The sequence below is a fragment of the Rattus norvegicus genome, chromosome 1 (assembly GCF_021556685.1).
Source record: "Rattus norvegicus strain SHRSP/BbbUtx chromosome 1, alternate assembly SHRSP_T2T, whole genome shotgun sequence".
NCBI lineage: Eukaryota > Metazoa > Chordata > Mammalia > Rodentia > Muridae > Rattus > Rattus norvegicus.
In genome coordinates, this window is record NC_141534.1 from 175229995 (window position 1) to 175253263 (window position 23269).

General features: G+C 37.1%; 1 protein-coding gene across 1 annotated transcript; it reads left to right on the plus strand.

The window, feature by feature from the left end:
- Positions 1 to 1450: 1450 nt before the first annotated feature.
- Positions 1451 to 2395, plus strand: Or5p73 (olfactory receptor family 5 subfamily P member 73). Its single transcript, NM_001000999.1, has one exon. It carries the CDS (start codon positions 1451 to 1453, stop codon positions 2393 to 2395), a length of 945 nt encoding a protein of 314 aa, NP_001000999.1.
- Positions 2396 to 23269: the final 20874 nt, after the last annotated feature.

Here is a 23269-nt window from a genome sequence, read left to right on the forward strand (position 1 = left end):
CTTGTTGAAAATCATGGGAATTCATTCCAAAATACTTCAGTTACAAGACAGTGTGACACTGGAAAAGGAGTGGGTATGTATTTATATATATATATATATATATATATATATATATATATATATATCACACATATATATTCATATTTTATATAATGATAAAATTAACAATCCAAATAAATTTAAAGAGCAGTGACCTATTTAGAAGAATTTAAAATATTTTATGAGTGTTCAACTGGAAGTCAGATTGAAAATTTAAAGTGATCTTTATTCAATTTTACAGATTGTATTACCTGTCTGAAGGATGAAATACCACACTGATATCCATCCTAATTTAAATATCCCTCAAATGTTTGGCCACCCATCATTTTAGAGCCTGGTTACTAAAAGGAATTCTCTGAGTTCAACCTACCCGGTTTCTGTATCTACTTCTCTTTTTAAAGACTTGTTATTTTTGTATCTGAATATTGCCTGCACATAAACACTGTAGCAATGTGTGTCTGGGGACTGTGAAGACCACAAAAGAGTGTTGGGTCCTCAGAACTGGAACCATAGACTTCTGCTAGAAAACATGGTGAGCTGAGTGAGAATCAAACCCTTTTTTGGCCAAGTCACCAAGTATTCTTAATAACTGAGCCAACTCTGAAAATCCATAAATTGGTTACTTTGTGTGTGTGTGTGTGTGTGTGTGTGTGTGTGTGTGTGTGTGTGTGTGTGTATTATTTAACATAAAATATTTTTCTGATAGACTATAGAAATGATAAAAATAGGAAAACATACAAGTTTCTTTTTAATCCTATTGTAATATAGTAAGCATTTAATAACAACAACAGCTTAAGTGTTGATTATGTAATTCTATGATTTTTTATTCTTTTGTTAAGCTTATAATAAATACATTATTTTCTTAAGATTCCCATCATTTTATATTCATTTATCTATTTATATCTGTATTTACTTATTTTTTGTTTGTGTAAGGGGGTACTAGCAATAGCATATGTGTGGGTAAAAATGAACAACTTTCAGGGAGTTGGTTCTTGCTTCCTATCTTGTGGGTTCCAGCTATCTTGTGGGCTCTAGCTATAATATGTCAGGCCTGGTGGCAAAAATTTTTATCTACCAAGCTATCTTACCAGGCCAAGTCTCATAATTTTAATCTTTAGCCTTAATGACAATCCTGTCATTTCACTATGAGTAAATGTAAATAAAAACTATTTATAGTTTATAAGACATTTCTAGCAATTGTGATTAAATAAATTTGAAATAATTATTGCACATAAATGTATAAATAATGACAATGTCAGTAAAACATCTATAGTTGAGGCAGTTCTTGAATAATATATTAGTTTGTTTTGCTTTCTATATACCAATTAAAAGAAATGGAGTGACCAATTTATAAATCCTATTTTGCAATATCCCTATCACAGCCTTGATCTGGCATCAGCTACACTTCTCCATGACTTTCTCAGAGGATAGGAACTACACTGCAGTGACAGAGTTTATTTTATTGGGCTTAACAGATGACCCGGTCCTTAAAGTCATCCTCTTCACCATCATCCTGTGCATCTACCTGTTGACTATGTCTGGGAACCTCAGCACCATCTTTCTCATCAGAGTCTCTTCCCAGCTTCATCACCCAATGTACTTTTTTCTTAGCCACTTGGCTTCTATTGACATGGGTATCTCATCATCTGTCACACCCAATATGCTTGTTAACTTCCTTATAAAGCAACATACCATTTCCTACATTGGATGTTCTATACAGTTTGGCTCAGCTGCTTTCTTTGGGACAGTTGAATGCTTCCTTCTGGCTGCCATGGCTTATGATCGCTTTGTAGCAATCTGCAACCCACTGCTTTATTCCACCAAAATGTCCACAGCAGCCTGTATCCAGTTGGTTATAGGATGTTATATACAGGGTTTTCTTAATGCTTCTTTTTTTACTCTTTCCTTCTTTTTATTGTTCTTCTGTGGACCAAATAAAATCAATCACTTTTACTGTGATTTTGCTCCTTTGGTTGAACTCTCCTGTTCTGATGTCAGTGTGTCTGTTGTTGTTATCTCATTTTCTGCTGGTTTTATCACAATGATAACAATGTTTGTTATAGCTATCTCATATTCCTATATTTTCATCACCATTATGAAGATGCACTCCACTGACAGTCGACAGAAGGCCTTTTCCACCTGTGTCTCCCATCTCACTGCAGTCACTCTTTTCTATGGAACTGCTATATTCATTTATGTAATGCCCAAGTCCAGCTACTCCACTGACCAGAACAAGGTGTTGTCTGTGTTCTACACAGTGGTGATCCCCATGTTGAACCCCCTTATCTACAGTCTCAGGAATAATGAGATTAAGAATACTCTGAAGAGACATATTGGTAAGAAAATATTTTCTTAGGGTATTCTGTTTTGTAAAACTCACTATAATAATGACAATTACCCAAGACCATTGTGACCATCATCTGAAGTTCAGTTATCTACCATCTTGTTATTCCATTTGGCTGAATCTCCTTTTTCTTCCAGTATATATAGATATTATATTTTATTTTTATTTTCTCTTTTGTGACTTTTAATATGTCTTTGACAACATTATACAGTGTATTTTGACCATGTTTAGCCCTTCACAAATTCTTCTCAGTATAACTTCCTTGTGTACACATTCAACTATTTTTTAATCAAATTCATCTTTTGCTATCTGTATATATTTAAGCATTTAGGCTTCCAGTAATGCATGGCTAGCCTACCAGGAGCCATGTCCTTATAAATAATTTCCTTTCTTATAGATGGTATAACTTGTCAATTAATCCTCAGTTACCTGTGTACTTCATGCCCATGTTCCCTCTCTGAACTAGCATTTTGTCTGACTTGAGCATGTTGATGCCAAAAGTACTGACATGAGACCATATTGTCAATCATTCTCTTGTGCCCTGAAAATACTGCTTATTTGTAGTCATCCTGCAGCTCAGGATCTTACATCTTTTCACCCATTTTCACACAATGACCTTCTTGAAGAAAAGGAGGTGTGGTGTAGAAGTCTCATATATTGTTGAGCCTTCCTCAATCTCCAATTCTCAGCATATTGGCAAGTGTTTGTTTATTTGTTTGTTTTCCTTTGCTTTTCTTTTTGTTAATTACTATTTACTACAAAAGGGATTGCATTATGATAGGGATTGGATATGTACTAATCCATATATCCAATGATAAGTCATTGCAAATTGTTTTGATACTATGTCTATAGAGGGAAACCACGATAACGGACTCCTCTTTAGGGCCTATGGCCTGCCTAGCACAGGTTTTGGCCCTCGTAGGGGTGCTAGGTGTGATTTTTCATCTTAGACTTAGATCAAATAATAAAGTACCTGTTTATTCCTGTGGCATTTTTGGAATAATTTATATGATCTCTATACTACACTATAGCACCAGTAGGTATGTATTTCCAGCCTGGTGTTTGTTGTACATGAAGTGGTCAAAGGATAAATGTCTGTAAACATGTATTTTAAAACATCTCTACATTAGTCTTCATGAACTTAATTTTTTAAATATTTTTATTTACTTTTGAATAGAATCCATGTGCCCATCTTAGTTCTTTGATCTAATACCATTTGCTCCATAGGGATTTCACTGATTGCCTACACAAGCTAACACAATCTCCTGACACAGCTACATTTCCTACTTAGATCAGCTCTATGTATTCTTCCCTACGACATCCTACGTTTTAAAAGGTTGATTCTTCTCTAATGAACTCTCCCCTATGAAATATGAATTCTAGGAGAATTGTGTCACTCAGGAACAAATCTTTAGTATGTACTTGCTTTGACAATACAATAAATATTCAATAAAAAACACCTAGATGGAATGAATGGTTCAATGCTTATCTTGTATCTACCTGTAAAATAGTTCCAAAGTTCTGACAGAAGATTCCAGAAAAAATTCTTATCATGAAGAAAGACACTGGTGGTTTTGATGTCTTTTCTCTGTCTTCTTCAAAAACTATGCTCAAACCTATGAAGAATGTGTTTAGACTCTTCATTGAAACTAACATTAATATTTCTGACTGGTCTTTATTATAATTCAAACTCAGCCAATACAAATTGTAAAATACAGAACACTTGAACACTCCAACCTGGGTTTATGGTGGGACTAATTTTATGTTCCGGAATTTGGAGTTTACATGATGTTGATGCCCACACTGACATGGCACTGAGAACCAGGAATAAGCCTGCAGAATTCAAACACACACACACACACACACACACACACACACACACACACACACACACACACACACACACACACGGGTTATTCGTGTTAAGAAACAATGCCCATTCTGTGGCTTTATTTTCTGAATATATACCCCCAAATTGACCAGGTTGAAAAATCTAGGAAGCACAGTGGGAACCCCAGCTCAAGACTTCAGTAACAAAAGACCAAATACTACCCCCAATTTACTGGGGAGAAATCCAGGAAGACAAACCTAAATCTCAAAAACAAAAGACTGAGAAGACAAAAGACAGGAATGAATTGACCATCACCCAGGTGTGTCCTTACCAGTCCAGACTGTTCCTTTGTTAGAAACAAAAGGCTTCCACATGCATCAACAGGGCTCAGCAGGGGTCAAACTCTGCAAAGGACCCAGAAGGGTCTGACAAGGGGGTGAAACACTGCAGGGGACCCAGAAGGCTCTGACAAGCCCCCTATTTTATTTATTTTTTTATTAAGCAAGTCCTCCTATATTAATTTTTAAGCAGCGCCTGTTTTAGGACACTTTGAGATATCCAGCCTCTTTCCCATCTCTGGAAAATTCTGCCAGTCTCAGAATTTCCTGTCTTAGGTGAAGCTTGGTCCAAAAGAGTTGCCCGTCCTTAGCTAACTGCTTCTCGTGAAGGCTGAGCCCAATTTGGGCAGAAGGCTGCTGCATAAAGGCTCTCAGGAGACCGTTACACTAAGTTCTTGTCTGTAAGCATAGCAGAATACCACTAATAGTGTCACAGGTAGGCTCTATCCCATTAGATGGGTCTCAAGTTGTGTCAGTCACTGTTTGCCTGTTCTTTCTGTCTCTGCTCCATCTTTATACCTGTATATATTGTGGGCAGGACAAATTTTGTATTAAAGGTTTTTTGGGTGAGTTGATGTCCCCTCCTTCCACTGGAAGTTCTACTTAGCTACAGAAGGTAGTCACTTCAGTCTCCATATCCCCAGGTGGTTGGAATAACAGCTAGGTAAACCCATAGACTCCCTGTAGCCTTTTCCATCCATGTCTTCACCTGGTCCCATAGATGCTAAATAATAATTTTAATTCTCACTCTGAACTCTTCCCTGCTCCCTAACACCCAGTCAACATCCCCATAACTATCCTCACTCTCTTTCCACCAAGTTCCCTCTCTTCATCCACCTCCTATGACTGCTTTGCTTCCCTTTCTGAATGAGATTCAAATATCCTCCCTTGGGTCCTCCTTGGTTTCTTTAGATTCATGGTTGTTATGTTGCACTTTATGACTAATGTCCATTTATAAGTGAATACTTTTGAGAGATGTCTTTCTAATTCTATACCACCTTACTCAGCATGACATTCTCAAGTTCCCTCCATTTGTCTGCAAATGTCATGATGTCTTCATTTCTAAGGCTGAAAAGCATTCCATTCTGTAGATGCACCCAATATTCTTTGCTCATTGTTCAGTTGAAGGACACCTTGGTTGTTTCCAGTTTCTGGTTGTTATAAATAAAGATGCTATCAATATAAGTAAGAAAGTGGTATCTAAAGATATCGTTTGGGTATATGCTCAGTAGTAGTATAGTGAGGTCTTAAGGTTAAACTATTCCCAACTTCAAAGAAAAAGCCAAATTGATTTCCAAAGTGGATGTACATTACCACAGGTACATCAGCAATGTTCCACATTGCTTCCTTCTTGTTTCACATTCTTGCCAGCATATGCTGCCACTTGAGTTTTTGATTGTAGCCATTCTGATGAGTGTACAATAGAATCTCAGATTCATTTTGATTTGCATTTCCCTGTGACTAAGAATAGATTTCAACATCATTTAAGCACTTCTTGGAACTTGAGATGGCTGTATTGAAAATTCTTCAACTGTCATAATCAAGTAGGTGACATCCCAGTGTTGCACATGTGGTTCAGTTTGAAAATCCATCAATATAATTCACCTTATAAACAAACTGAAAAAAAAACACATTATCATCTTATCAGATGTTGGAAAGGACTTTGACAAAATCCAACACTGTTGTTTAAAAATATTTGAAGGAACAGAGATACAATGTGCATTCCTAACTATAATAAAAGCAATATACAGCAAGCCAATACCAACATTAAATTAAATTAAGTGGAGAGAAATTTTAAACAATTCCACTAAAATCACAGATATGACAAGGCTTCCTACTCTTTCCTTTTCTGTTCAACATAGTACTTGAAACTATAGGTAGGGCAATAAAGAACTAAAGGAGATCAAGGAGATACACATTGAAAAGAAAGAAGTCAAAGTATCCCTATTCTGAGAGGATATGATAATATACATAATTGACTCAAAAATTCCACAGAAGAACTTGTATGGCTGGTAAACATCTTCAGCAAACTGGCTAATTACAAAATCGATACAAAAAGCAATGTAGCCCTGTGGCTTTATATAAATGGTATATAGGCTGAGAAAAAAATGAGGGAAACTACTCTTGTCAATAGCCACAAATAAGACAAAAAAATAGCTTGATATAACTTTAAGAAAGCAAGTGAAATATCTGTATGACAAGAAGTTCAAGTCAGTGAAGAAAGAACCCAAGGAAGACATCGGAAGATTTTAAAGATTTCCCATGCTGATAGATGGGTAGGATTAACATAGTAAAATTGTCCATCTTACCATAAGTAATATAAAGATTCAATAAATTCTCATCAAAATTCCAACACAAATATTTACAGAGCTAGAAAGCGCAATTCCCAATTTCATATGAAAAAAAACCCTCAGGATAGGTAAAACAATTTTGAACAATAAAAGAACTTATCAAGATATTACCATCCCTGACTTCAAGCTGTACTACAGAGCAATAATAATAAACACTGCATGGCATTGGCATAAAAACTGACAGGTTGTTAAGTGGGAGGGAAATAGAAGACCAAGAATTAAACCCACACACCTATGGACACTTGATATTTGACAAAGAAGCCAAAACCATACAAAGATAAATGAGAGCATATTTAATAATGGTACTGGTCTAATTGATATCTGCATGCAGAAGAATGCAAATAAACTTACATCTACCAACCTTTACAAAGATAAACTCCAACTAGATCAATGACCTCAACAGAATACCAGACACACTAAATCTAACAGAAGAGCAATTGGGGAGTGTCCTTGAACTCTTTGGCACAGGAGACAAATTAATGAGCAGAGCACCAATAATTCAGTCACTAAGATCAACAATTAATAAATGGGGCTTAATGGAACTGAAAAACTTTTACAAGGTTAAGGCCACCATTAATAGGACCAAACAGCAGCCTACAGAATCAGAAAAAATCTACACAAACCCTAAATCTGACAGAGGACTAATATTGGAAATATATAAAGAATTCAAGAAAATAAATCTCAACAAACCAAATAACACAATTAAAATGCAATCCCATTTTTCTTACTACAACATAAATATAACTCTCTACATACCCTGCTCTTCCAATCTGATCATTTTAGTGTGGTTTCTCACAGATCTTTTGCCTTAGTAAAATTTTGTTTGTTTGCTCTCTTTTCTGAAAAGTGTTATTCTGCAATCCTATTTGAGAAAATGTGGGTTCTTTTAGCCTATTGCTTTTTGCTGCAGCTCCTACATTTAAACTGAAGTATCAAAGCACCTCTAGAAAAGGAAGCACATGGGATTATACAATGGCATATTAGTTTGAAGTCAGACGGTGATTTGGGTGTTTTGGTGTCCACACGATGCCTATTGCTTATTAAATGCGAAGTAAACAATGGAGCTGAACTGAACTGCCTCAACAACCCATGAGAAGTTTGTGCCACACTGATGTGCAAAATGCTTTACTAAAAAGTACAGAGCTTTTCTTTCCCAGGTCAGAGACTTTTATATGACTACTGCTCTACATTCCATAAATGAATATAGAAATTTCATGTCAATAATTGGAGGGGAAAATGAGACATTTCTGCTCTGATAGTTGGAACAGAAGTGACATTTGAGTACCAATATGTGTTAATTCTGTCCTTATATTTTACAATTTTTTTATATTTATTTTTTCTCACTTTAACTCCGTGTGGGTTCTCTGTGTGTAATTTTGTGTGTAATTTCATGTGCAAATGTGTGTGCATGTGCATGTGAGAAAGAGAAAACGTGGGGAGAGGAGAAGAGGGAGAGGAAAAGGGAGAGGGTGGAGAGGAAGACTTTACAAATTTCAGGTCATATTCCATCACAGAGAACAGAGAGCAAAGTAAAGGTGTGAACTGGAGCAGAAACCATAGACTGGTACTGTTTGTGCACTTGTTTCCCATAGGTTGTTCAGACTGCTTTCCTTGTTTTTTAAAATTTAATTTTTAAATTGTTTTTATTCTTCAATCCTGTTTTACAGTCCAGTCTTCACCCCCCCCCACACAACCTGCTCTGCCCATTGGACACTCCCCATCCCATACCTCCTACCCCTGACTCAAAGAGGATATCCCCACCCCAACCCGAACCTCACCAGACCTCTCTACTTCCTGGGGCCTCAAAAGGGTTAGGTGCATCTTCACTCACTGAGACCAGACCAGGTAGTCTTCTGCTATATATGTGTCAGGGGGCCTCATATCAGCTGATGTATGCTAACTGGTTAGTGGCTCAATGTCTAAGAGATCTTGAGGGTCCAAGTCAGTTGACACTGCTGGTCTTCCCATGAAGACTCCCTCCCTCCTCACCAGCTTCTTCCAGCTTTTTCTGCAAGTTCCCTCTTCCTACTTTAGGGCATTTCATCTAAGGTCCCTCCCGTTGAGTCCTGAGAGTCTTCCACCTCTCAGGTTTCTGGTACAGTCTAGAGGGTAGACTATCTCCTACCTCCCAAGGTTGCCTGGTTTACATTTTTTCTGCAGGCCCTCAGGGCTTCACTCATGTTCCCCCATATCTGAATATGTTCCCCCTTTTCCCTCCCTGTCCCCACTCCCACCCAGATCCTTCTCTCCCTCTACACAATAGCCCTGTGATTGCTTTTTTCCCAAATGGGATTAAAACATCCTCACTTGGGCCCTTCAGTTTGTTAACCTTCTTGAGTTCTGTGGATTGTATCCTAGGTATTTGTACATTTTCTGGCTAATATCCATCTATTAGTGAGTATATACCATTTATGTCTTTTTGGGTCTCAGTTATCTAACTCAGGATGGCATTTTTAGTTCCATCATTTGCATAAAAAATTCAGCATATTCTTAATAGCTGAGTAGTATTCTACAGAATCAGAAAAGATCTACACAAACCCTAAATCTGACAGAGGACTAATATCTGCAATATATAAAGAATTCAGGAAAATAAATTTCAACAAACCAAATATACCCCATTTGCTATAGCTATTCTTCTGTTGTGACACATTTGGGTTGTTTCTAGTTTCTAGCTATGACAAATAAAAACTGCTGTGAACATAGTGGAACATGTGCCCCTGTGGCTTGTTCGGGCATCTTTTTGGTATAGGTTCAAGAATGGTATAAATGAGTCTTTAGGTAGGTCTATTTCCAATTTTCTGAGGAAACTCCAAATTGATTTCCAGAGTGGTTTTACCAGTTTGTAATCCCAACAGCAATGGAGGAGTGTTCTTTTTTCCCCATGTTTCCACCAGCATGTGCTGTCACCTGAGTTTTTGATTGTAGCTATTCTAATTGTTATAAGGTAGAATCTTAAGTTCAATTTAATTTGCATTTTCCTGATCACTAAAGTTGTTGAACATTTCTTTAAGTGTTTCTTGGTCATTTGAGATTCTTCAGTTGAGAATTCTTTGTTGAGCTCTGTAGCCCAATTTTTACTAAGGTTATTTGGTTGTCTACATTTTAACTCCTGGAGTACTTTTTATATTTTGGATATTAGCCCTTTTCTGGATGTGGGGTTAGTAAATTTTTTTCTCAATCTGTAGGTTGCCAGTTTGTCCTATTGACAATATCCATTGTGTTACAGAAGCTTTTCAGTCTCATGATTTCCCATTTATCAATTCTTGATCCTAGAGCCTTAGCTACTGAAGTTCTGTTTGGGAAATTTTCCTCTGTGCCAATGAACTTGAGGCTCATTGCTGCTTTCTCTTCTCTTAGATTCATTGTATCCACTTTTATGTTGAGGTCCCTGATCCACTTAGACTTGAACCTTGTACAAGTTTACAAATATGGGTCTATTATCATTTTTCTACATACAGACAGACAGACTAGCACTATTTATTGAAGATGCTTCTATTTTCCATTGTATATTGTTGGTTTTGTTATCAAAGATCATGTGTCTGTAAGTGTGTGGTTTTATTTCTAGGTCTTCTATTATATTCCATTGATCAACCTTTCTTTCTCTGTACCAATACCATACAGTTTGTATCATTGTGGCTCTGTCATATAGTTGAGGTCAGGGATGGTGATTGTTTTAGAAGTTTTTTTTTTATTTTCAATGTGTTTCTATTTTAATTGAAGCATTAAAGTATAAAAAATTAAAATCATAGCATGATTGTCCAGCACCTCATGATTTTCTGTATTTAAAGTACCTTGCTTCCTTTCAGTCTTGCTTAGCATCTTTCATTGAAATTCGTGTGTGGTTTTACTTGACAGTGAAATATGGAAAGTGTCATTTGTAGGAGTGTTCCTCTTTCACTACATCCACACTAGCATGTGCTGTCACCTGAGTTTCTGATCTTAGCCATTCTGATTGGTGTAAGGTAGAATCTCAAGGTCATTTTGATTTTCATTTCCCTGGTGACTAAGGATGTTGAACATTCCTTTAAATATTTCTTGGTCATTCGAGGTACTATAAAGCATCTCTAACCCCTAATATTTTCAACCCATCTCAGTGGGGAAGGACAGTTGAAATCTGAGTTTAGGTTCAGGTGCATAAATGGTTTCCACCCAAATGGTTGATAATAACTTCAATATATAATTACATGAAAGTAAGAATTAAAGATATATACTGGAAATACATCTAATTCTCAATATTTGTATACCATAGTTATATTTGTATACAGTTTTCCAAAAGATTGATAAAGTATAAAATTGAGTATGTCCCCTATATAATATTCAGTTCCTAAATCACTTTAGTAATTGCTATGGAGAGTGTAAGAACAGAATATGAAAGACAGAATCAAGAGACTAGAATACACACCAGTCTGGACACACTCTTTCATATCTATAATTTCAGTTTCTCACTATTTTCACATCTGTGAATTTGGGGAAGATTTAATGACAGGAAGTAGATTTATTGCATAAATTGACTATAGAAATAGAGATTGTAGAAACAGGTTCTGTGGGTTCAATACTAAACTTACAATAACTTATGGTCATGGGTGTGATGATCTAACTATTTTTTCAGATAAACTACTTTTAAAATAAAGTTAGTGATACTGTTTCCCCCATGTTGTGTTGTATATAGGATACATTTAGAGTGAAGATGGCACACAGTCATGAAAACTATTGTTGGCTACATGAATTTTAAAAAAAGCAAGACTGAATTTTAAAAAAGTAAAACTTATTGACATCTTTAGAAATTCTGTACTATTACCAATTATTGGAATAATTTTAAATACTTTCAGATAGTTTTCAAATGATATACCTAGAATCATATATATAATCTTCAAAAACACCAGAATATGTCATTTAATGGTATTTCCTCATTAAAAATCTTTTAACTATGAGAAAAGTGTGCTCCTGGCAGTATTGCTATTCTACTTCAAAGAAGACATTGAGCATCATTACCTCCAGGCAGAGTTGCTACAACCATGGCATGGATAGTAGCCACTGGTCAAGAATTCCATGATTCATCCACAGACAAAAATACTATCCAAAGAAAGATGAACAGAGATGAGATAATTGACTGCTAAGCCCTACCAAGAAAGGATAATCTAGTCCTTTATGATGCCTGCTTCATTTAAGATCTGTCTGATGGTTCTGGAATAGAAAGCTGAAGACAGATGCTCTAAGGTTATAAGGAATTTATGTACTGTCCAGGCATCCAACTGTCCCTACAAATTGTATAATTTTAGAAAGCTAAAAGGTTGTTGTGTTTTCTACATATTCAGGTAATATTTACTTCCTTCTAAAGATCCATGATGGGCTTAGAAACTGTTTATATTCTCATAATTGAAAAGCTGTTTAGCACTTAAGGAAAATTTCCAGGTTTGAAAGGATAGATTTCAGATGGTAATACAAGTTAAAGTCAACATAATTCAGGCATGAAATTTTAAAATCTTCAAGTTGCAATAGATGATAGAATGCTTTGTCAAAATTGACAAATGTGATAGACTAGATGTTAAGTGTATATTATACCTTATAATTTACATAATTTTCATACTTGTGCTCAATTTATATCTGAGAGAAAGAGCCTTTTTATTTGGAAAAAAGGAGGGAAATATTGTGGGTTGCCTTGATCCTGTTTGTATATTGATGATAATTCTGTTTCCTTAAGAGGAGTTATGCCTAATGAGTATTGTATTCAGGTGATCTCACGTGAACCTTTGCCCTATTCTAACTGGTCATTGAGGTTAGAGTTTTTGATTGCACATAGAGGAGAAAGGTGGGATGACTGGCTTGCAAGAGTGAGGAAGAAGAATCCAAAGCTACAGGATCTCCATTGCACAGGGCAACAGCGGGATAACCAGGAGGATGCCAGGTGAAGATTCAGTATTGAACATGTCACAGAAGCCAGAGATCTTGAAGTTGGCCAGTGATTCATTGCAATGAATACTTGGAAATAAACATGTATGGACAGAGGAATATACTGCGTGACACAATGTGACATACTACAGCTTCCACAATGAGATATTTTCTATGCTCTCCTTCTGCCTCTCTCTTTCTCTCTCTCTCTCTCTCTCTCTCTCTCTCTCTCTCTCTCTCTCTCTCTCTGTATTTTATTTGGGGGTGGAGGTTGCAACTGTGGAGAGCAGATATGAGGGGACAGGGAGATTAGCAGGGCTGAAATGCATGATGTGGAACTCACAGAGTTAGAACACAAGAGAGTTAGGAAATTCTCTTGTTTAATATTCACTACAATGAAACATAACAAATTCCCTTACAGGAATGTAGTGCCAAGTTTATACTGATATCAGATCCAACATTTCAATGTATATTTAAGGAAGAATATTGTATATTGTCATCTGTAACATACACCATTATGTATCTTCAGGAAGGTGAGGGGAAGCTGCATGCAGAGTTGAGGGGCTTTATTTATCTATTTATTGCAGATAGAATATTTCATCATTCTATTAATTCTGACTTCTATTTCCCCTCACTTTACTCTTCCCAGCTCCCTCAGACCTCTCCTCTCTTCCAAATCCACTCCTCCTCCATTTTCTTTTCAGAAAAGATTATGCTTCCAAGAGATACCAGTCAAACATGAAACAACAAGACACTAAAAGACAAGGCCTTCATATCAAGGATGGGTAGGGTAAACCAGAGGGAGGGAAAGAATCCCAAGTGTAGGCAAAAGAGTCAGAGATACATCATTTCCCACTGTTTTTTATTAATTCTTTTATTCATTTAAATTTCAAATGATATACCCTTTCCTGGTTACCCCTCTACGAACATCCCATCCCATGCCCTTTTTCCTCCTTCCCCTTTGCTCCTATGAGAGTGCTCCTCCACCCACTCACCCACTCCTGCCTCCCCACTATAGCATGCCCCTACACTGGGGCATCAAGCCTCCCTCCCCTCCCATCAATGTCAGATGAGGCAATCCTCTGATACATATGTATCTGGAGTTCTGGATTGCTCCATGTATATGCTTTGGTTGGTTGTTTAGTCTGTGGGAGCTCTCAGGGTTCCACTTAGTTGATCTTGTTCTTCTTATGGGGTTTCCATCCCCTTCAGCTCCATCAGTCCTTCCCTATCTTTTCCATTTGAGTCCCCAGGCTCAGTCTGATGGTTGGCTGTGAGTATTTGCCTCTGTATTGGTCAGATGCTGCTACCTCTTAGGGAACAGCCATATCAGGCTCCTGTTAGCAAGCACATTTTGGCATTAACAATAGTGTGAGGGGTTGGTTTCTGCAGATGGGATTTATTCCTAGGTGGGGCAGTCTCTGGATGGTCTTTCCTTTAGTCTCTCTTCCATATTTTTGTCCCTGTCTTTCTTTTTGACGGAAACATTTCTGGGTCAAAAATATTGAGATGCATAGATGACATCATCTGTCAACTGGGGGCTGTGCCTATCTCTGGAGGCATTCTCTACAGTTTTTACACCACCTTTGTTAGGTGATTTGGCTAAAGTCATCACCATTAGCATTGGCTCTTAGGAGCCTCTTCCTTTCCTAGAGTCTAGAACTTTATAGTGGCTACTCCCAGTTCCCCATCCACCACTGCTATAGGTATCTATGTATTAAATTTTCTGATACTCTGTACTTAGCTCCTGTCCTTTTCAATACCTATTTGGACTCCCCTTTTTCTCTATCATTCCTCTCCCCTCCCAGGTACTTTCCTCCCTCTACCTCCCATGATTAACTTGTTCCCTGTTTTATGTAGGATGGATGTATCTCGACTTTGATCTTCCTCTGTCTTAAGCTACAAATGGTTTGTAAGTTGTATCATGGGGATTCTGAGTTTTGGGGCTGAAATCCATGTATGATTAAGTACACACCATATGTCTTCTTATTGACTGAGTTCACTTGAGTAAAGGATGATAGTTTCTGGTTCCATCCACTTGCCTGAGAATTTCATGAAGTCATTGTTTTTAATTTCTGAGTAGTACTCCATTGTATAAATATACCATAACTTCTGTATCCATTGTTCTCTTGAGGAACATCTGGGTAGTTTGCAGCTTCTGGCTATTATGAATAAAGCTGCTATAACCATTGTAGAGCATAGGTACTAGTTATATGTTGGGGCATATTTTGGTATATGTCCAGTAGTGGTTAAGACTGGGTCTTCAGTAAAACTATTTACAATTTTCTCAGGAACTGCAAGATTGATTTCCAAAGATGTTTTAATATCTTGTAGTCCCACCAGCAATGGAGAAGTGTGCCTCTTTCTCTACATACTTGCCAGCATCTGCAGTCACCTGAGGTTTTGATCTTAGCCATTCTGATTAGTGTGATATAGAATCTCTCTTTGGTTTCAATGTTCATTTCCCTGATGACTAAGGATATTGAACATTTCTGCAAGAACTTCTAAGCCATTTGAGATTCCTCAGTTGAGAATTCTCTGCTTAGCTCTGTACTACATTTTTAATAGTATTATTAGATTCTCTGAAGTCTAACTTTTTGTTTTCTTTGTATATTTTGGATATTATCCTTCTCTCAGATGTAGGGTTGGTAAATATCTTTTTTTCCAATCTGTGGTTATCATTTTTTCCTATTGATAGTGTTCTTTGCCTTTCAGAACCTTTTCAGTTGTATGAGGCCCATTTGTTGACTGTCAATCTTAGGGCATAAGCCATTGTTTGGATCAGGAAATTTCCCCTGTGTTTTGTGTTCAAAGCTCTTCCCCGGGCTGGGGATTTAGCTCAGTGGTAGAGCGCTTACCTAGGAAGCGCAAGGCCCTGGGTTCGGTCCCCAGCTCCAAAAAAAAAAAAAAAAAAAAAAAAAAAAAAAAAAAAAAAAGCTCTTCCCCACTTTCTCTTGCACTAGATTTAATGTATCTGGTTTTATGTGGAAGTCCTTGATCCCCTTGGCCTTGAGCTTTGTACAAGGAGATAAGAATGGATCACTTTGCATTCTTCCACATGCAGACCACAAGTGGCAACAATACCAATTGTTGAAAATGCTCTCATTTTCCCTCTGGAAGGTTTTAGCTCCTTTGTCAAAGATCAAGTGATCATAGGTGTGTCAGTTCATTTCTGCATTTTCAATTCTGTTCCATTGATCTACCTTTCTCTCTCTGTACCAATAGCATGTATTTTTTTGTCACTGTTGCTCTATAGTACAGCCTAAGGTCAGGGATGGTGTTTCCCTCAGAACTAATTTTATTATTGTGAATAGTTTTTGCTATCCAGGGAATTTTGTTTTTCCAAACAAATTTGAGAATTTCTCTTTCTAACTCTATGAAGAATTGAGTAGGAGTTTTGATGGAGATTGCACTGAATCTATAGATTGCTTTTGGTAAGATGGACATTTTTATTTTATTAATCATGCCAATCCATGAGCATGGGAGATCTTTCCATTTTCTGAGGTCTTCTGCAGTTTCTTTCTTCAGGTACTTGACGTTCTTGTCATAAAGATTTTTCACTTGCTAGGTTAGAGTCACACCAAGATACTTTATAATATTTGTTACTATTATGAAGGATGCTTTCCCCTAATTTCTTTCTTGGCTTATTTATCCTTTAACTAGAGGAAGGCTACTGATTTCTTAGAGTTAATTTTGTATCCAGCCACTTGACTGAAGTTGTTTATCAGCTATAGGAATTCTCAGACAAAATGTTTGCAGTTGCCTATGTATACTATCATATCTTCTGCAAATAGTGATATCTTGACTTTCTCCTTCCCACTTTGTATCCCTGCGATCTCTATTTGTTGACTGCTCTGGCTAGGACTTCCGAGTACTCTACTGAATATGTAAGTAGAGAGTTGGCAGCCTTGCCTTGACACTGATTTTAATGGGATTGCTTTGAGTTTCTCTGCATTTAGTTTTATGTTGGCTACTCATTTGCTACATGCTACCTTTATTATATTTAGGTCTGTACCTTGAATTCCTGATTTCTCTAATACTTTTGACATGGAGGGGTGTTCTATTTTGTCAAAGATTTTTCATCATCTAATGACATGATTGTGTTTTTTTCCCCCTTTGAGTTTGCTTATATAGTGAATTGTATTGATGGATTTCTATATATTGAACAATCCCTGCATTCCTGGGATGAAGCTAACTTGATCCTGGTGAATGATTGTTTTGATGTGTTGCTGGTTTTGGTTTTTGAAATTTTATTTGCGTTGATTTTCATAAGGGAAATTGGTCTGAAATTCTCTTTCTTTGTTGTGTCTTTATATGCTTTAGCTCTCAGTGTAACTTTTGCCTCATAGAAAGAATTAGGTAGTGAGCCTTCTCAGCCATTAAAGGCTAGGCTCACAACCAAAAATAACAGATAATGGATATTTTAAGTTATTGAAATTTTAATATGTAGGAATTTGTAAGAATTGTGGGATTTAAAATTTATTTAGATTTAGATCTTGGGGATGAATGAAAAAGTAAAGGCTGAGGTTTAACAGTGATGTGTTTGTGTGTCATGTACACATTTAACACAAGCTGGAGTTATCACAGAGAAATAAGTCTCCCTTGAGAAAATGCCTCCATGAAACCCAGTTTTATGGCATCTTCTCAATTAATGATCAAGGGTGGGAGGGCCCATTGTGGGTGGTATTATCTCTAGACTGGTAGTCTTTGGTTCTATACAAAAGCAAGCAGAGTATCATGGGAAACATGTCAGTGACATCCCTCCATGGACTCTGCATCAGCTCCTGCTTCCTGACCTGCTTGAGTTCCAGTCCTGACTTTCTTTGGTGATAAACAGCAATTTGGAATTGTAAGCTGAATAAATCTATTACTCCCAAATTTGCTTCTCAGTCATGATGTTTTCTGCAGGAATAAAAACCCAGGCTGAGATAGATATGGACCTTGAGTTACCGATTTCTAATAATTTTAACACCACTTTTAACTTTTAACAGGGGTGCTATATTTTTCAAAGTATATTTCAGCATCTAATGAAATGAATATGTGTTCCCCCACTTGGGTCTGTTGTATAGTGGATTGCATTGATAGATTTCCATATATTAAAACACCTCCTATATCCCTGGGATGAAGCCTACTTGATCATTGTGAATGATCATTTTGATGTGTTTTCAGTTTTGCTTTGTGAGAATTTTATTATTTTTGCATCAATGTTCATAAGGGAAATTGGTCTGAAGTTCTCTTTCTTTCTTGGGTCTTTGTGAGGTTTAGGCATCAAGGTAACTGTGGCTTTATAGAACGAATTAGCATTCCTATCTAATTATACTATTTCTACTTCATGGAACAATTTGAGAAGTACTGGTATTAGACCCTCTTTGAGATCTGATAGAATTTAACATTAAAATTATCTGGCCCTGGGCATTTTTGGGGGGTTGGAAGACTTTCATTGGCTGTTTCTATTTCCTTGGGGGTTATGGAACAGTTTAAATGGTTTATCTGATCTTTATGTAACTTTGGTACCTGGTATCTATCTAGAGAATTATCTACTTCATGTGGATTTTCCAGTTTTGTTGAGTATAGGCTTTTGCAGTAGGATCTGATGATTTTTTAATTTTCTTCAGGCTCTGTTGTTATGTCTCCCTTTTGATTTCTGGATTTCTGAATTTGTTACTTTGGATACTGTCCCTTTGTCCTCTCATTAGTGTGGCTAAGGGTTTATCTATCTTGTTGAATATCTCAAAGATGCAGCTCCAGGTTTTGTTGATTCCTTGTATAGTTACCTTATTTTCATTAGTTAATTTCATCCCTGAGTTGGATTATTTCTTGCTGTCTACTCCTCTTGGCTGTATTTGCTTCTTTTTTCTAGAGCTTTTAGATCTTCTATTAAGCTGCTACTGTATGCATTCTCCAATTTCTTCATGCAGGCACTCAGAGCTATGAGTTTGCTTAACACTACTTTCACTGTGTACCCTAAGTTTTCATATATTGTTCCTTCATTTTGATTAAATTCTAAACAGGCTTTAATTTCTTTATTCATTTATCCCTTGTCCATGTTAGCATTGAGTAGAGAGCTATTCAGCTTCCATGTGTATGTGGACTTTCTGTTGTTTGTGTTGTTATTGAAGCCCAGACTTAGTCAATGTTAATCTCATAGGATGCATGGGATTATTTTAATTTTCTTCTGTATGTTGAGGGTTATTTCATGATCAGTTATATGGTCAATTTTGGAGAAGGTACCATGAGGTTTTGAGAAGAAGGTATATTCTTTTGTTTTAGGGTAACATTCTTTAGATATCTACTAAATCTACTTGGTCCACTTGGTTCATAACTTCTCTTATTTATTTTTCTCTGTTTAGTTTCTATTTCCACTTCTCCATTGGTAAAAGTGGGGTATTGAAGTCTCCCATTTTATTTTATGAGTTCAATGTGTGCTTTGAACTTCAGTAAAATTTCTTTTATAAATGTAGATGCTCTTACCCTTGAGAGCCTTGATGTTCAGGATTGAGAGTTCATCTTGGTGGATTTTTTTCCTTTGATGAGTATGTAGTGATTTTCCTCATCTTTTTTCTCATAACTTTTGTTTGAAAGTCTATTTTATTTGATACTAGATTTGCTACTCCAGCTTGCTTTTTGGGACCATTTGCTTGGCAATATTTTTTCAGCCTTTTGCTTTGAGGTAGTGTCTATCTTTGTCACTTACGTTTGTTTCATGTATGCAGCAAAATGTTAGGTCCTGATTATGTATCCAATTTGTTATCCTAAGTCTTTTTATTGGAAAGTTGAGTCTACTGATTTTGAGATATATTAGGGATCAATGATTGTTGCTTCTTGTTATTTTTGTTAGAGGGAGAATTATGTTTGCGTGACTGTCTTCTTTTGTGTTTGCTGTGAATAGATTAATTTCTTGCTTTTTTATGTATAGTTTTCCTCTTTGTATTGGAGTTTTCCTCCTATTACTCTCTATAGGGCTGGATTAGTGGAATGATATTGTTTGATTTTGGTTTTGTCATGGAATATCTTGGTTTCTTATCTATGGTAATTGAGAGTTTTGCTGGGTATAGTAGCCTGTTTTGGTAATTTTGTTCTCTTAGAATTTGTATGACATCAGGCCAAGATCTTTTATCTCTTAGAGTCTCTGTTGAAAAGTCTGGTGTAATTCTGATAGATTTGCCTTTATATGTTACTTGTCCTTTTTCCCATACCACCTTTAGTATTCTTTGTTCTCTGCATTTGGCTTTATTCTGTGTATTTGGTGTTTTTATTATCATGTGATGGGAGAAATTTCTTTTCCAGGCCAATTTATTGGGTGTTCTTTAGGCTTCTTGCACATTTCTTTAAGTGAGTGGAGTTTTATTGTATGATTTTATAGAAGATGTTTACTGTCCCTTTGAGTTGGGAATCTTTGCTCTCTTCTCTACCTATTATTCTTCGGTTTGGTCTTTTCATTGTGTCCTGATTTTTTGAATGGTTTTCTTAGAAGCTTCTTGCATTTTCTATTTTCTTTGTCTGTTGTGTCAATGTCTTCTATGGGAACTTCTAATCCTGAGATTCTCTTCAATCTTTTTATATTCTGTTTGTTATTCTTGTGTCTGTGACTACTACTCCTTTTCCTTGGATTTTCATCTTCAGCATTGTCTCCCTTTGTAATTTCTTTATTGTTTCTATTTCCATTTTTAGATCCTGGATGGTTTCATTCAATTTCTTCACCTGTTTGTGTTTTCCTGTAACTATTTAAGGGACTGTTTCCTCTTTAAGGGATTCTACCTATTAATCTTTGCTCCCCAGTATTTCTTTTTTTTTTTTTATTAACTTGAGTATTTCTTATATACATTTCGAGTGTTATTCCCTTTCCCGGTTTCCGGGCAAACATCCCCCTCCCCCCTCCCCTTCCTTATGGGTGTTCCCCTCCCAACCCTCCCCCCATTGCCGCCCTCCCCCCATAGACTAGTTCACTGGGGGTTCAGTCTTAGCAGGACCCAGGGCTTCCCCTTCCACTGGTGCTCTTACTAGGATATTCATTGCTACCTAAGGGGTCAGAGTCCAGGGTCAGTCCATGTATAGTCTTTAGGTAGTGGCTTAGTCCCTGGAAGCTCTGGTTGCTTGGCATTGTTGTACTTTTGGGGTCTCGAGTCCCTTCAAGCTCTTCCAGTTCTTTCTCTGATTCCTTCAATAGGGGACCTATTCTCAGTTCAGTGGTTTGCTGCTGGCATTCGCCTCTATATTTGCTGTATTCTGGCTGTGTCTCTCAGGAGCGATCTACATCCGGCTCCTGTCGGTCTGCACTTCTTTGCTTCATCCATCTTGTCTAATTGGGTGGCTGTATATGTATGGGCCACATGTGGGGCAGGCTCTGAATGGGTGTTCGTTCAGTCTCTGTTTTAATCTTTGCCTCTCCCTTCCCTGCCAAGGGTATTCTTTTTCCTCATTTAAAGAAGGAGTGAAGCATTCACATTTTGATCATCCGTCTTGAGTTTCGTTTGTTCTAGGGATCTAGGGTAATTCAAGCATTTGGGCTAATAGCCACTTATCAATGAGTGCATACCATGTATGTCTTTCTGTGATTGGGTTAGCTCACTCAGGATGATATTTTCCAGTTCCAACCATTTGCCTACGAATTTCATAAACTCGTTGTTTTTGATAGCTGAGTAATATTCCATTGTGTAGATGTACCACATTTTCTGTATCCATTCCTATGTTGAAGGGCATCTGGGTTCTTTCCATTTTCTGGCTATTATAAATAAGGCTGCGATGAACATAGTGGAGCACGTGTCTCTTTTATATGTTGAGGCATCTTTTGGGTATATGCCCAAGAGAGGTATAGCTGGATCCTCAGGCAGTCCAATGTCCAATTTTCTGAGGAACCTCCAGACTGATTTCCAGAATGGTTTTACCAGTCTGCAATCCCACCAACAATGGAGGAGTGTTCCTCTTTCTCCACATCCTCGCCAGCATCTGCTGTCACCTGAGTTTTTGATCTTAGCCAATCGCACTGGTGTGAGGTGAAATCTCAGGGTTGTTTTGATTTGCATTTCCCTTATGACTAAAGATGTTGAACATTTCTTTAGGTGTTTCTCAGCCATTCGGCATTCCTCAGCTGTGAATTCTTTGTTTAGCTCTGAACCCCGTTTTTTAATAGGGTTATTTGTTTCCCTGCGGTCTAACTTCTTGAGTTCTTTGTATATTTTGGATATAAGGCCTCTATCTGTTGTAGGATTGGTAAAGATCTTTTCCCAATCTGTTGGTTGCCGTTTTGTCCTAACCACAGTGTCCTTTGCCTTACAGAAGCTTTGCAGTTTTATGAGATCCCATTTGTCGATTCTTGATCTTAGAGCATAAGCCATTGGTGTTTTGTTCAGGAAATTTTTTCCAGTGCCCATGTGTTCCAGATGCTTCCCTAGTTTTTCTTCTATTAGTTTGAGTGTGTCTGGTTTGATGTGGAGGTCCTTGATCCACTTGGACTTAAGCTTTGTACAGGGTGATAAGCATGGATCGATCTGCATTCTTCTACATGTTGCCCTCCAGTTGAACCAGCACCATTTGCTGAAAATGCTATCTTTTTTCCATTGGATGGTTTTGGCTCCTTTGTCAAAAATCAAGTGACCATAGGTGTGTGGGTTCATTTCTGGGTCTTCAATTCTATTCCATTGGTCTATCTGTCTGTCTCTGTACCAATACCATGCAGTTTTTATCACTATTGCTCTGTAATACTGCTTGAGTTCAGGGATAGTGATTCCCCCTGAAGTCCTTTTATTGTTGAGGATAGCTTTAGCTATCCTGGGTTTTTTGTTATTCCAGATGAATTTGCAAATTGTTCTGTCTAACTCTTTGAAGAATTGGATTGGTATTTTGATGGGGATTGCATTGAATCTGTAGATTGCTTTTGGTAAAATGGCCATTTTTACTATATTAATCCTGCCAATCCATGAGCATGGGAGATCTTTCCATCTTCTGAGGTCTTCTTCAATTTCTTTCCTCAGTGTCTTGAAGTTCTTATTGTACAGATCTTTTACTTGCTTGGTTAAAGTCACACCGAGGTACTTTATATTATTTGGGTCTATTATGAAGGGTGTCGTTTCCCTAATTTCTTTCTCGGCTTGTTTCTCTTTTGTATAGAGGAAGGCAACTGATTTATTTGAGTTAATTTTATACCCAGCCACTTTGCTGAAGTTGTTTATCAGCTTTAGTAGTTCTCTGGTGGAACTTTTGGTATCACTTAAATATACTATCATGTCATCTGCAAATAGTGATATTTTGACCTCTTCTTTTCCGATCTGTATCCCTTTGATCTCCTTTTGTTGTCTGATTGCTCTGGCTAGAACTTCAAGAACTATATTGAATAAGTAGGGAGAGAGTGGGCAGCCTTGTCTAGTCCCTGATTTTAGTGGGATTGCTTCAAGTTTCTCTCCATTTAGTTTAATGTTAGCAACTGGTTTGCTGTATATGGCTTTTACTATGTTTAGGTATGGGCCTTGAATTCCTATTC